The sequence below is a fragment of the Malaclemys terrapin genome, chromosome 7, assembly GCF_027887155.1.
Source record: "Malaclemys terrapin pileata isolate rMalTer1 chromosome 7, rMalTer1.hap1, whole genome shotgun sequence".
Classification (NCBI taxonomy): domain Eukaryota; kingdom Metazoa; phylum Chordata; order Testudines; family Emydidae; genus Malaclemys; species Malaclemys terrapin.
In genome coordinates this window covers 31,846,034-31,861,255 of record NC_071511.1, presented here as the reverse complement: position 1 = coordinate 31,861,255, position 15,222 = coordinate 31,846,034, and the positions used below count along the sequence as shown (strand labels likewise).

The 15,222-nt window shown below is 45.2% G+C and overlaps 1 protein-coding gene across 1 annotated transcript in view; it reads left to right on the top strand.

The window, feature by feature from the left end:
• The first annotated feature begins 3,293 nt into the window (after positions 1–3,293).
• POLA2 (DNA polymerase alpha 2, accessory subunit) overlaps positions 3,294–15,222 on the top strand; it is a 47,570-nt gene continuing 35,641 nt past the window's right edge. The window contains exons 1-9 of the mRNA XM_054035594.1: positions 3,294–3,417; positions 4,125–4,252; positions 5,232–5,317; positions 6,641–6,698; positions 7,352–7,458; positions 9,652–9,845; positions 11,708–11,796; positions 13,089–13,244; positions 13,876–13,938. Coding sequence (XP_053891569.1) covers positions 3,333–3,417; positions 4,125–4,252; positions 5,232–5,317; positions 6,641–6,698; positions 7,352–7,458; positions 9,652–9,845; positions 11,708–11,796; positions 13,089–13,244; positions 13,876–13,938 — 966 coding nt within the window. The 5' untranslated portion in view covers positions 3,294–3,332. The remainder of the gene's footprint in view (positions 3,418–4,124; positions 4,253–5,231; positions 5,318–6,640; positions 6,699–7,351; positions 7,459–9,651; positions 9,846–11,707; positions 11,797–13,088; positions 13,245–13,875; positions 13,939–15,222) is intronic.

Here is a 15,222-nt window from a genome sequence, read left to right as displayed (position 1 = left end):
GAGCAACCACGTGAAAAGTTGCAGCCGTTTACCTCACTGTGTTTTACACAAGAATGCCCTACTGGGTCAGACCAAAGGTCCATCTAGCCCAATTAGGGTGACCAGACAGCAAGTGTGAAAAATCAGGACACAGGGTGGGGGGTAAGAGGAGCCTATATAAGAAAAAGCCCCAAATATCAGGACTGTCCCTATAAATTCGGGACATCTGGTCACCCTAAGCCCAATATCCTGTCTTCCAACAGTAGGCAGTGCCAGGTGCCCCAGAGGGAATGAGCAGAACAGGTAATCATCAAGTGATCCATACCCTGTCGCTCATTCCCAGCTTCTGGCAAACAGAGGCTAGGGACACCATTCCTGCCCATCCTGTCTAATAGCCATTGATGGACCTATCCTCCATGGAGTCATCTAGTTCTTTTTTCAACCCTGTTATGGTCTTGGCCTTCACAACTTCCTCTGACAAGGAGTTCCACAGGTTGACTGTGCATTGTGTGAAGAAATACTTCCTTTTGTTTGTTTTAACCCTGCTGCCTATTAATTTAATTTGGTGACTCCTAGTTCTTGTGTTATGAGAAATAGTAAACAACACTTCCTTATCTACTTTCTCTATACCAGTCATGATTTTATAGACCTCAATCATCTCCCCTTAGCCATCTCTTTTCCAAGCTGAAAAGTCCCAGTCTTATTAATCTCTCCTCATACGGAAGCCGTTCCGTACCCCTGATCATTTTTGTTGCCCTTTTCTGAACCTTTTCCAATTCCAATATATCTTTTTTGAGATGGGGCAACCACATGTGCACACAGTATTCAAGATGTGGGCGTGCCTCTATATAAATCTATGGTAACATGATATTTTCTGTCCTAGTATCTATCCCTTTCTTAATTATTCCCAGCATTCTGTTCGCTTTTTTGACTGCCGCTGCACATAGATTCATAGATTCATAGATTATAGGACTGGAAGGGACCTCGAGAGGTCATCGAGTCCAGTCCCCTGCCCGCATGGCAGGACCAAATACTGCCTAGACCATCCCTAATAGACATTTATCTAACCTACTCTTAAATATCTCCAGAGACGGAGATTCCACAACCTCCCTAGGCAATTTGTTCCAGTGTTTAACCACCCTGACAGTTAGGAACTTTTTCCTAATGTCCAATCTAGACCTCCCTTGCTGCAGTTTAAACCCATTGTTTCTGGTTCTATCCTTAGAGGCTAAGGTGAACAAGTTCTCTCCCTCCTCCTTATGACACCCTTTTATATACCTGAAAACTGCTATCATGTCCCCTCTCAGTCTTCTCTTTTCCAAACTAAACAAACCCAATTCTTTCAGCCTTCCTTCATAGGTCATGTTCTCAAGACCTTTAATCATTCTTGTTGCTCTTCTTTGGACCCTTTCCAGTTTCTCCACATCTTTTTTAAAATGCGGCGCCCAGAACTGGACACAATACTCCAGCTGAGGCCTAACCAGAGCAGAGTAGAGCGGAAGAATGACTTCTCGTGTCTTGCTCACAACACACCTGTTAATGCATCCCAGAATCATGTTTGCTTTTTTTGCAACAGCATCACACTGTTGACTCATATTTAGCTTGTGGTCCACTATAACCCCTAGATCCCTTTCTGCCGTACTCCTTCCTAGACAGTCTTTTCCCATTCTGTATGTGTGAAATTGATTTTTCCTTCCTAAGTGGAGCACTTTGCATTTGTCTTTGTTAAACTTCATCCTGTTTAACTCAGACCATTTCTCCAATTTGTCCAGATCATTTTGAATTATGACCCTGTCCTCCAAAGTAGTTGCAATCCCTCCCAGTTTGGTATCATCCGCAAACTTAATAAGCGTACTTTCTATGCCACACATTGTGTGGATGTTTTCAGAGAACTCTTCACAATGACTCCAAGATCTCTTTTTAAAGTGATAACTAATTTAGACCCCATTATGTTTTATTTATATATATAGTATATAGGGTTACCATACATCCGGTTTTTCCCGGACACGTCCGGCTTTTCGGCAATCAAACCCCCATCCGGGGTGAATTGCCAAAAAGCCGAACATGTCCAGGAAAAATACCGTCCAGGCACTTCCCCTCCCGCGGCTGCTCTGCGAGTCCTCCCCTCTCAGACTTCGGCTCTGTTTAAGAGCCAACCTGCCCGAGCCAGCGCTACGGGCTTTGGGCAGCCCCCATACCTCCGGACCCTGCGCTGCCGAAGCCCGGGAGGGGAAGCGCCTGGCCGGGGGCGCAGGGTCCGGAGGCATGGGGGCTGCCTGAAGCCCGAGCGCTGCCGGCTTCACGGTTTGCCGGGCAGCCTCCAGACCCTGTGCCCCCGGCTGGGCACTTCCCCTCCCGGGCTCCAGCTGTGCTGGGGAAGCGCTAGCTGGGGGCGCAGGGGCTGGGGGCTGCCCGGGAAACCCTGAAGCCAGTAACACTCGGGCAGCCCTTTTCGCGTGGCTGGGAGTGGGAGGGAGGAGGGGGCGGAGTTAGGGCGGGGGTGGGGTGGGGAAGGGGCGGGGGTGGGGAAATGGGCAGGGCCAGGGCCCCGTGGAGGGTCCTCTTTTTTTATTTGTTACATATGGTAACCCTAATATATAGTTGGGATTAATACCATGCAACACAACATTGTGTGTACACTAGGCCTTTAGAGGGGTGTTTCTCCCCAATCGCTTCTCTGCTAATCAAAGGACCCTTCCCCCCGCTTAAAACATTTCCCCTTCAGAGCTCCCCCGCCCCATCCCTGGGGCCTCCTGGCCTGTCTCCCACAGGGAGAGGTTATTAGCAATTCCACCCTCGGGGGAGGAATAGGGAGGCTCTATTTATCTAATCCCGCTCAGGAGGCGCCTTCCCAGCTCGCTCACTCTGCCCTCATCCTCCACCCTAACTGTCTCGTGCCCCCGCCCGCCTTCTGAGCGCTATCGGCAGCGCGAGACCAACCAACCAACGAACGAACCAACCCTCCCCTCCCCTCCCCTCCGGAGCTCCGCGAGCCAGCCTCCCCCCGACACCCGCCCTTCGTAACTCCCCTCGCGAGCTGAAAGAGGAGAAACAGCCCCGCCCCTACCGGTCTCCAGCCCCGCCGAGGGCTTCGCATAGGCTGCTCGGATGTGTAGCCACGCCCATCATCTATTGTTTTGGTCACAACCGACGCGGTGTTTCTGAGGGAGCTCCCCCGCCTTCTCCCTATTAGCTGCTCAGAGGTAGCTAGCCACGCCCAGTCAGAATAGACCCCGCCCCTTTGGCTGCTGGAGGCCGGAGCAGGCAAGGTGACGGCCGCCGTAAAGTACTGAAGTGTCGTGAGGGTGGCGGGTTTTTCGCTTGCTTTCTGTCTCAGCAGCCGGGGGTAGCCGATGGGGTCGGTTTGTGTCGAGGAGCTGCTGGAGGATCTCAGGGTCTTCGGGGTGGGCTATGAAGAAGAGGCGGTGCCCGACAAACGTGAGGGAGGCGGCACGTGCCATTAGGGGATGAGAGGGGAGGAGGAGGCGGGGGGCACAGGCGGGGTGTGGGGGGGAGGTAGCGGGAACCGAAGCGGGGTTTGAGGGAGAAATTGGGACGGAGGGGCTTCTAGGGCAGGTGCAACAGGGGTTGTGGGGGCGCAGGGAGCGGACCAGTCGTGCGGGTGTGTCCTGGAGCTTGTGAGGACGGGTGGGTAACGGGGCTGTGGGGTGGCGGCAGGTGTTGCGTGGTGGGAGTAAGGGGATGGGGTAAGCTGAGATCCTGTCGGCGAGGGGGATTGCGGGGGGGGGGGGTCTGGAGGAGAGGTTTTGGGGGTATGAGGCAGAAAAGTGATGAGCGGCATAATTTGCTCTTTGGACGCCGCTTCCTTCTGCGCTTAATGTCACTTGTTGCTCCATTTCCTGTGTTTAACATGGGGAAAACTAGTGTTGGGGACTAGATGCTGTTTGTATCACGGTTGCCAGCTGATAAAGTTGTGTTGTTCTGTCCCAGAGGCTGATAGAGAGGACAAAGTGCCTCTTTTGCTTGGTCTGAAAATAGCGAGGAACAATTGTGATTTGACTCTAATTTATCCTCTGCAGTGCTAAACAACTGTAGTTGTGGTGTCTGCCTATTAAAGCAAGAGAGATGACATCTGCAAATTCATCAGTGATTCAACTCTGTATAAAATATCTGTCCTCTTGCAGTGGTTGAACTATGCATGACGCACAGACTGGCACAGAGTGACTTGGCTAATGAATTAGTTGCCTTCACTACAACTAAAGAAGACGGGTCTCGTCTCACTGTAGAGATCCTGAATGTCTTTGAACATGAAGTAAGAATGATGTTTAGTAAACAGCTAATAGCGGGCTGGGAGGAGGTGTAGTTTGCCTTCTGTAAACTGGGGGAAAAGGTCATATTTTTAAGAACATATAGCTAACACTAAATTCCTACACTCTGTATATACCAGCAGGTCAACTTGAAACCTAGCTGGGCATTAATGAGACCTGTGCCTGCAGGCACAGCTAAAGTACAACTTGCCTTGTACATGGTGCAGTTTTAGAACGTGTTGACTAGAAACACTTTCTTTAATATAATTTTATCATAATTAAGACAAATCTACCGAGAGGGAAACAAATTCAAACCCTTGCCCTAAATATAGGAATAATTGAGTATGGTGTTTTGGCTTCTTGCTGCTCTGAAGATTATTTATCTTTTTTTTTTTCTATTATAGTAACACCTAGAGGTCCCCACTGAGAACAGCAGTCCTATGGTGCTGTGTCCTATATATACACAATTAGCAAGTCCCCGCTCTGAAAAGCAAACAATCTAAATAGACAAAACGTTCAAAGAGTGAGAGAAAGGAAAGCTTCATATTTTTGAGACACTTCATCGCTTTTAAAGCAGGAAATGAAACTGCTTTATAGGTTGATATTGGATCCCCCCAATCTTATACAGGTCTATCTATGCCATATTTTTAGCGGACACTAGACATCTGAGCACGTTCTAAAATCCCAAATTACTTTTGAATTTTTTTTTTAAACTTATTTTTCAACAGAAGTCTGAGGGCTTGAGCACAGGCTGGGAACTCCCAAATTCTAATCCTAACTCTGATGCTGTTTCTCTCTGTGGCCTAGGGTGACATTTCATCTCTCTGTGCCTCAGTTTCTTCGTCTGTGAAATGGTGGGGAAGATTAATACCCAGGGTTGGATTAATTGGTTAACACCCGTAAAGATCTTTAGAGATGTGAAGTGCTATATAATCAGGTGATGTGTACAGCTTGAAGTAGTCATGGACTTTCATTATTCCTCAGGTACTCAACAAAAGAGTTAATAAAGCTCATCAAAAAAAGGACAACAGATACTCTGGAATCAAGGATATCAACACCATTCAGGGACTGTATCCTTCTCTGCTATTTGTTTAATATTAGGACTTTTAACTGAAAAGGCAAAATAAGTCCCTTTTTAGCTGACTTTCTTGATTCAGCCTGTACTTTGGTGTTACTATATAGCATAGCTTACAGGAATTAATTACATGTAATCTGTTACTCAAGAGAGAGAGGATGGTTCAGTGGTTAGGGTGCGAGCCTGGAATTCTGGAGACCGGTTCAATTACCTGCTATGCTGCAGATTTTCTTTGTGACCATGGGCAAGTCACTTAGTTTCTCTGTGCCTCATTTCTCTATCTGTAAATTGAGTACAGTAGCACTGCCCTACCTTGCAGGTGTATGTCGCATTAAAGATTGTGAGAGTCTCAAATGCTATGATGATAGGAGTCCTATAAGTACCTAAGATAGGTAAAAAGAAGAACAGGAGTACTTCTTCGGATGCATCCGAAGAAGTGGGCTGTAGTCCACGAAAGCTTATGCTCTAATAAATTTGTTAGTCTCTAAGGTGCCACAAGTACTCCTGTTCTTCTTTTTGCGGATACAGACTAACACGGCTGTTACTCTGAAACCTAAGATAGGTAGTCAGCTTTCTCTAGTAAAAGATTTTTAATATTAACGTTCTCCTAGCATTAGATCAAAGATAAGTAACAACTTACTCTGCACCACTAGGAGAAACAGCTAGAGTGTCAGTGCTTGTACTGGGCTCCTCTGTGCTTGATTCTGTTCAAAATTTAGGAAGATACTCCAAAGAGCCTACAGTGTAATTTAAGATAACTGATGTAGATATGCTGGGACAAAAACTATGTAGACAACATCAGTTGGCAGTCTCCTGTGGTTGTTATGGCAAAATTGGATTTTGAGGAGGCTTCTCCATGCATAAAAGAGCAGGATGGGAGAAAGCTGTTAACTTTAAGGTTGGAAAATGCATTCCTTTTGTGTAATGTTTCTTGTCAATATCTTAAGTTGTTCTCAGAACTGCAAACTTTTGAAATACCTTAGGCACCTTCCGATAGTTCCTATTGGAATAAATCAAGAATGAATTTTTAGTGCTTGGCAAAAATCTTGTGACCTCCATTTTACAAGAAGGGCAATAGCCCTCTAAAGATAGTTTTACCTCTATAATATCTTTGTTTTTAATCACTTTAATTGAAATTTATGGACCAGATTCTCCATTGCACTAGTGTAAATGGCTGCACGTGTGTAGGGCAATACACTTCCAAGACAGAACCCTAGGATTTTGCAAATGACTGAGTAAAGGTGCAGGGTAACAAATGGTCAAATCCTATATTTCAGTAGATGGTACTCTGTTCTCTTCCATGACTAATATTTGTTAGCATTGACGTAGAGGAGGAAGAGGAGAACCTCTTAGATGCCTACACAACACCATCAAAAGTAAGTGTATAATGTTCTGTATGTTTCTGTTCCAAAAAGTGCTACCCAGCTCCATTCTCCTCTGAGATGTTGGAAGCTGGGTGGAATTTTAAGGCTTTGGGGCATATGTGAAAGTGTTACTGTTTTATTTGCTATTTCTTCTGTCTTAATGCAAGCAAAGATTTACTCTTATCTGGGGTGAGCACAATTTTTCCTTTGGATGTGTGATTAAATATTGTTTCCCTTTCATCAGGGTAAGGAAAGGAAGATAGATCTTGTGGCTGGGCTGGACAGTTTTCATGACTGTTGCAGGGCTATTTTTAAGGAATAAGGCCCCAGTCCAGCAATGACTTCTGCGTACTGCTTTGAATTTGGTGTGGGTGCAGGGGTCCAGCTGTGCAAATGTTATTGCGGGATCGGGGCCTGTGTCACTTTAAAAGTCATAGGCCTGATTCTTTGTTGCCCTATTAATCTGGTTTGGCAGCATTTTACACCCATTTTACATGGTGTTGATCTAAACGACTACACAAGGTGCTTTGCAATGGAGAATAAGGCCCTCTCATGTGTCTCCTGAGGAGTAATAGCTGACAGAAAATGGCATATGTGTAAAACCCTCAATTGAATTTCAAAGTAATCTGGGAAAGACTGACATATCTGTTCTTCCTCTATTGTAGGGCTCTCAGAAACGGAACATAACAACACCAGAGAATCCACGATCTAAAAAGACTTTATCCACCCGTAGCCCCCACCTAGTTTTCTCTCCAAACAGCTTCTCTCCAAGGTATGGTACTATTGGTCTCCCACTTGAGTTGGCTCTTCTAGCAGCTCCCTGACTCCTCTTCACACTAACTTTGAATGTGGTTTAAATTGTGGCTGAATCTTGACGCTAAAGCCTCAAGACATATGAAACTAGAAACTGAATTTCCTCTTGTATAAGCAGGGGAATACCGAGCAGGAGTAGGGAAGTGGTATTACCTCTGTGTATGGCATTAGTGAAACCATTATGGGATCACTACATCCAGTTCTGGTGTTCATATTCAAAAAAGATTTTGAAAAATTGGGAAGGGTTCAAAAAAGAGCCACAATTATTATCTGAGGTCTAGAAAACAGACCTTAAAGTGAGAAACTTAAGTTCAGTCTCTTTATTTTACCCAAAACTCTTGGTCACTGTCCTCAAGTATGTACATGGGGAAAAGTTTTTTGGATCGTAGGCAGCTCTTTAATTTAGCAGAATGAGATCAACTTACTGAAAACTGAAGCTAGACAAATTCAGGCTAGAAAAAGGTGCAAATTTTCAACAGTGAGGGTAATTGTTGCAACATTGTAGCTATGGATGTGGTGGATTCTCTATCACTTGAAATCCTTAAATCAAAACTAGATATTTTTTCTAACAAATATGCTGTAGCTCAAGCAGAATTTATGGGTTTGATCCAAAAATTATTGGATGAGGTTCTCTGGCTTGTACTATACAGGAGGTCAGACTAGATGATCATAATGGTCCCTTCAGGCCTTAAAATATATGAATCTTTCCAACTCCTGTCTTCACAACCCTATTGATGATGGACACAGACATAGGCGCCAACTCCGTGGTGCTCCACCCTGCCCTGGCTCACCTCTGCCTCCTCCCCTGAGTGCGCCACGTGGCCGCTTTTCCCCCCTGGCTCCCAGCGCTTTCCGGGCACACGAGCACCCACCGGTGCCGAGTAAAGTTGGCACCTGTGAACACAGATTATTAACAACTATTCGGTAGCACTTAGAGGCTGTACCTGAGGTTGGGACCATATTGTGTGAGGCACTCTACAAACATAACAAGAGAATCCCTGCCCCACAGAGCTAGTTAGACATTACAGATGAAGGCTGAGAGAAAAACGGGCAAAGTGACTTGCCCAAGCTCACAAAGTAGGTAAGTGGCAGAATTTGGGAATAAAACCCAGGTCTCCTGAGTCCTGGTTTGGTGCCCTAATCCACACTGCTTTCCCAGTCTCATGGTGTATGCTAATCTGATGACATGGGGGCAAAACTAGAGTAAGTCAGGGAGCAGATCTGTCTGTCCATTTTAACCACGTATATGGTCCCTATCACTAGTGTCAAATCACCTCACAACTCCCCTGTGAGGTAAGGCAGTGCTATTATCCCCTATTTAATGATGGGGAGCTTGGGTTAAGTGATTTTTTTTTCCCCTCAAGATCACACAGGGACTCTGTGGTGGGGCAGGAATTGAACCCATGTCTCCCAAGTCCTAAGCTGGTGCCCTACCCACTGGGCAATCCTTCTGAAATGACTGACCGCTGTGGGAGGCTATCTGACTAGAGATAGCTCTGCTTTTCCCTCCCAAAGACGGCCAACAGGGTAGAGACAAAGATCTATCACTACTGGGTTTGGGTGGGCAGAAACTACTGATTGGTTAGACTACTGCTATCTAAGAGACATACAGAGTATAGTGGGAAAGACTGCAACAAGCTGCTGGCCCAGAACAGTTTCTGGGAGGCCGCTTCTTCTCCTGATACTTGCACATGCCTTTGGATAGGAAAGGCACAGGTGAAAAGAGAAACTTACTACCAGTGCCTCAACCACTTAACTCAGTGGGGTCTTCAATGGCTATGGTTTGTTTGTGTTGAGGCTTTTTTCTTTGTAAGCCTTAGTGACAATAACCCCATCACCTGGTTAAATTCCAACTTGAGTACCTATATTCTTGCCTGCTTAAAACTCCCCCTGCAGTTTCATGTGGATACAGGATTATTCTTGTTCTAAATCATTGTATAGTAATGTTATACTGTGTTAAACAGCTGCCACGTCCCACCCAAAAGGTGGCTCAATTTCTGTGGCAGAACAAGTGGTCTCTGTCTAAGATATTAGATATCCGAATAAATCCATGTTACAGAAGGCTTGGTCTAACTTATACTGGATTTGTTGCTTTTTAAAGTCAGATGAGATCAAGTTACTTTTCACAGTTCCTTTTCTTCCCTCCATGCAGCGCTACTCCCTCTCAGAAATATGGCTCCCGGAGCAACCGAGGTCAGGTGGTAACCTCATTCGGCTCTGTACAGGACACCTCCTGGAGTGGAAAAGGAGGCCATGGATCAAGTGTGAAGCTCTTTGGTTCACCAGAACAGTCGCTCACCAAGAGTTACAAATTCATGTTCCAAAAGCTTCGTGACATCCGGGAAGGTACATTAAAATTTTTTTGTATGTAAGAACCCCTAATGACTTATGGTATCTTATACTTTTGGCTCTTAACATCTTTACTAACTAGGGAAGCCAGAAGCTTCTTCCCAATGAAAACTTTATATTCTAGTGAACATTTTGAAGGCTGCTGTGAGCACATCAGGCCTGTGTCCAAGTTCCTCCACTGGCTCCCAATTAGCTTCCGATGCCAGTCTGATGCCTGGGTCCTAATTTTCAAAGCAATTAATGGATCAGTCCCCAGTGAGATCAAAGAGCAAATTTTGATCTATGAACCACCATGACAGCTGCGCTCCTCTGGGACAATACAGACCACAAAGCACAGGATGAAGCATGTGAGAACTGGGGCAGTGCATTTTTGGATAAGGGGATCCAGCTATGGAGCAAACTTCTAGAGGGGGTTAGGCGAGTCCAGGCCCTGACCACATTTAGAAAATGCTGCAAAACCTTCGCTGCAAAACCCTTTCCACCATAAGAATAGCATGCACAAAACTGATACCCCTTTGTACTCAATAAGCCCCAAGCAACCAACCAACAAAACAAAACCTACACACAGTTGAGACCTTGAAAAGGGAGGAGTGCCAGAGACTGCTAGGAACTTCACTTTTGCATTTGATTTTTATGTGGAAGGAGCTCTGATACTGCAGTGATTGACTGAAAATCAGGTCTTGTATTTGGAGGTGCTAGCCATCGACAGCTTCCACTGAATTCAGGATCTGGGAACTCAGCATCACTGAAAGTCAAGCCAATAATTTAGTGAAAGGTGAGAGATTTGGTTTGCCCCTATAAATAGGAATTCCCGTACTGGTTCAGGGCAGCATTTTGTTTAGGAGACAAGATATTGGACAACAGTGGTCAGTGCTAGATACTTCTGTGGAAGCTGCTAGAAGCTTGAGGTGGTCAGTTATGGAATAACCTGCCCATAGGGCAAATTGGAAGTTGACTCAAGCTTTGAAGCAAGTGGGTTTATTTTCTTTCTTCTCCCCCCTTCTCCCCTCCCCCCCCCCCCACCCTCCGCCCCAACCCTCTTTAATGGAACTGTGGATAGTCTTGTCCATATAAATGCTGAATTCTACTCAATTCTTGATACCATCTTGTAGCTGTATGTTCCACAGGCTAACTATTTATTTTATGTGTGTGTGGCCAGTGAAGGAAGATTTTTACTTATCAGTTTTAAATTTGTTGCCTTCCAATTTCATTAACTGCCTCTTTGCTTTTGTCATGAGAGAGGGTAATTAGGAGCCCCCCAATTAACATTTTCTATACTGTTCAACATGTTAATATGGAATGATCCAGGTACTTCATACTATTCAAAGATAGCATTTGACCTCCAGTTAAAGTAGGCAATTAAGTTTGCCTTTCCTGATCTCAAGAAGTCACTATCTATTGGTATAGCTGTTCCCTTACTGGTTAGGCAGAGTACTTTCTTCTGCTTTAGAGTAGTATCAGACATTCGTGACTGCTGGGGTATATGGAGATAGGGGAGTTATGGAATTTTGTTAAGGCAGTAGGATAAAATGCGATCCTGGGACTTGGGAGACCTGGATTCAATTCCCTCCTCCGCCATGCACTTCCTGTGTGATCTTAGGTAAATCATTTAGTCTCTCAGTGCCTCAGTTCCCCATCTATAAAATGGGGATAACAGCACTTCCCTACCTTGCATGGGGTAATGTGAGGACGAATGTTAAAAATTTGTGAGACTCTTAGGTTCCCTGGTGAGGTGGGGCCAGATAAGTACCTTGGATTCTGAAAGAGAAACTCTGTTTTAAATTGGCTGCTGACTTCATGTTCTGTCTCCTTGTTTCTGCAGAAATCTTAAATGTTCTTACACTGTTTTATGATTTTAGTACTGTCCTGGAAGATAGAAGAACTCGGGGATGCACTGAAGAAACATTACAAGATCGAGGAGTTCACTTCTGTGTTAGTCCCTGCACAGGTAAGCACTGCATCTCAGGAGCTTTTTCACAAGTGTGTGTGTGTGTGTGTGTTTGCAAGTCTCTTCTGTTATTATGTCTTTGTCTGTCACAACATTGCATTGGTAGTGGTTTTTCCATTAAATATTCCAGGATATATAGAAGTTGCACTTTTGAGACTGTTGGTCAATGGCATGTTGTGTAGTTACCCTCTGCTGCCTTATTCTCAAAGAAACCTATAAGAATAGAGGACTTGCCAGACTGGATCAGACCAGGGGTCTGTGTAGCCTGATATCCTATCTCTGACAGGTGGGCAATACCAGATGCTTTAGAGGAAGGTATAAGGAACATCAAAGAGGACAACAATGGAATTACTCCTATAGGGGACCTTCCACATGCCTGTTATTTATACACTGGCATATGCCTTTAGGCAGGAGGGCTTAAATTCCTTCTAAACTTCCTGTCTTATGTAACAGTGGATGTTAATGTTATCCATATAAATTAGGCTTGAGTAGACTCCAGCTTTTACATATAAGGAGAACCAATAGCCAGGAAGTCCACAGTATGTCGGAACTGTCTGAGGGGATAGAGCCAGAAGACCAGGTGGAGCATGTGAGGATGTCTGTAGGATGTGGAGAGCAGCATAGCAGACTTGCACAACCTGAACAGTGAGACAGTCCAAACCGGAGAGGACGGATGGTCTAGAGTTTCAGGCACTGGCCTGAGACCTGGGTTCAATTCCCTACTTGGCCAACAGACTCCCTGTATGACCTTGGGAAGTCACTTAATTTTTGCGTGCCTTAGTTCCCCATCTGTACAGTGGAATAATAGTACTTTGTTTACCATACTGGGGTGTAATGAGGATAAATACCTTAAATATTGTGAACTTCTCAGATACTACAGTACTGAGATACATGTAAGTACTTTAGATACAACTGTGACCATGCATCAATTTGCTTGGTTTGCATTACCGCTTCCTTAAGCCAAGTTGGCCCAGCAAAAATGGGCCTGATTTTCAAACTACGGTAAAAATGTATGTCTGCAATGAGTTGCAGCCACAACTGACTCATTGGGAGAGAGCTTTATTTCTCTCCCAGGAAGTCCATTGTTAGGCTTGTTTATTGCAGGTCGAAAATTGGGCCTGAAAATTAGGCCTGAGGGGTCTCTTCCTTGCCCTGGGGTTCAGCTTAGTTTTTAAGGCAAGATCCATACACTGGAAATTTGTGGAGCTTCGTAGACTGCTGTCTTGCATGGGAGATGAATTGTGCCATAGGATTCCTTTGGCTAAGATCATTCTATGCTTTCTGTTCTGTAGGAACCAGTCACTGTGCTGGGACAGATTGGCTGTGACAGCAACGGAAAATTGAATGCCAAGTCGGTCATTCTAGAAGGGGATCGGGAACACTCTTCAGGAGGGCAAGTTCCTGTGGATTTATCGGAACTGAAAGAATACTCCCTCTTTCCAGGACAGGTGAGGTGTTGGATAGGGCATATTGCTGGGGGCAGAAGGAGCTAGGAAATCTGTCCATTACTTCGAGATGCAGGAATTCTATGAGAGTTTTCAAGGTTTGAGTCCTGGTTTCTAGAATGCTGGGTGGGGAGGGTTAGAATTGTCAAAGGAGCCTAATCAGTTTCAGTGGAATCTGGGTAACTTTGAAAATCACTTAATCTCTGTGATTCAGTTTATCTATCTTTTAAATGGGAGTGATCCTTAATTTGTTTTGTAAAGCACTTTGAGATTTGGATATGAAAATAATAGCCAAGGTCATATTACTACTTGGGGGATAGGCAGAAGTATATTACCTTATAATAAAACCATTCTGGTGTAGTAGAGACAACACTGGACTGGGGACTTGGATACTATCCTGGCTCTGCCACTGGTCTATCAGGTGATCTTGGGCAAGTCATGACCCCTCTCAGTGCCTCAGTCTCCCCTCTGTAAAATGGGGCTAATGATATTGACCTCTTTTGTAAAGTTCTCTGCAGTCTACTGAAGAAAATACTAAATAAGAGCTAAGTATTATCAATAGCCTAGCCCTTTCCTGAGTCTGAACAAGCAGTCACCCTGGTGTCATGGTTTCTTCTATTTAACTCTTTTCCAGGTTGTGGTGATGGAGAGTATTAACAATACGGGTGGAAAACTGGTTGCATCTAAGCTGTATGAGGTGAGTAAATGCAACTAAACACAAATTCTTTTCTACTCTTCCCATGTCTTTGTGCTGTCAATGAAACATCAGGAGCAGGTCTAGAACTTTTCCCAGAAACTGGCTTATCTGTTCTTACAAACATAGGCGCCGACTCCATGGATGCTCCAGGGCTGGAGCACCACAGGGAAGAAAAAAAAAAAAAAAAGGTGGGTGCTTAGCACCCACTATCAGCGCCTCCCACTCCCCCCAGTGCCTCCCACCTGCCACGATCAGCTGTTCCGCAGTGTGCAGGAGGTGCCATGGGGGAGAGGGGAGGAGCAAGGGCTGGATGCTCTCACGGGAGGGGGTAGAAAGGGATGGGGTGGGGTGGGGTGGAGCCTGGGACAGAGCCAGGGGGAGCACCCCCGAGCACATTAGAAACTCGGCAAATATGCTTACAAGCGATTTTTAGAGTTGGATGATCAAAACAATTTAATTGTGACATAATTCTGAATGATTAAATAATTAACCCTTCTGGAAAAGAAGTTCGTCTTGTCTATCTAAGTAACTTATATTCAGTACCAGTTAATCTTACCATTTGTGAGGCACAGCTGTTAAAACATGGGTCTAAACTGTCAATAGTAGGTAATGATTTTGGGGTGCCTCTATTTTTGAGTCCCCAATATGATACATTTAAAGAAGCCTGGCTTTCAAAATGTGCTGAGCACCCACTTCCTGAAAACTGGGCCCCTTTAGTGTGTCTCAGGTTGGATCCCCCAAATTGTGAGGGGCTTTTGAAAAATTTAAGCCAAGGTTTGTTTTTCAATGTATGTCTTTTGTGTTAGGTTTATTGCTTCTGTGTATCACTAGGTTTAGATATGGTGACACCCTAGAACATAAGAAAATACAACACTTATTAATGTGGCATCCAGAAATCAAACTGCTAGAAAGACTATCCACAACTCACTGGGAGTCCCATCACCTTTGATGGTGCCTGAGTAAATAGGCCTTGCAAAGTTAATAAAACAGGGCTCTTTTAGACTAAAGAGTGCAGAAGGGAATACTTTCTGTTCAGTTTCAATGCTGATTCTAATAGGCCAATGATTTGGCATACCATACGTCCGGATTTTCCCGGACATGTCCGGCTTTTTGGGCCTCAAATCCCCGTCCAGGAGGAAATCCCCAAAAGCCGGACATGTCCGGGACAATAGGGAGGGAGGGGCCGGCGGTGCTCGGCCGGAGCTGCTGGGGCCGGCGGTGCTCGGCCGCAGCTGCTGGGACCCGGGGCCGGCGGTGCGGGGCCCAGAGCCGGCGGTGTTCGGC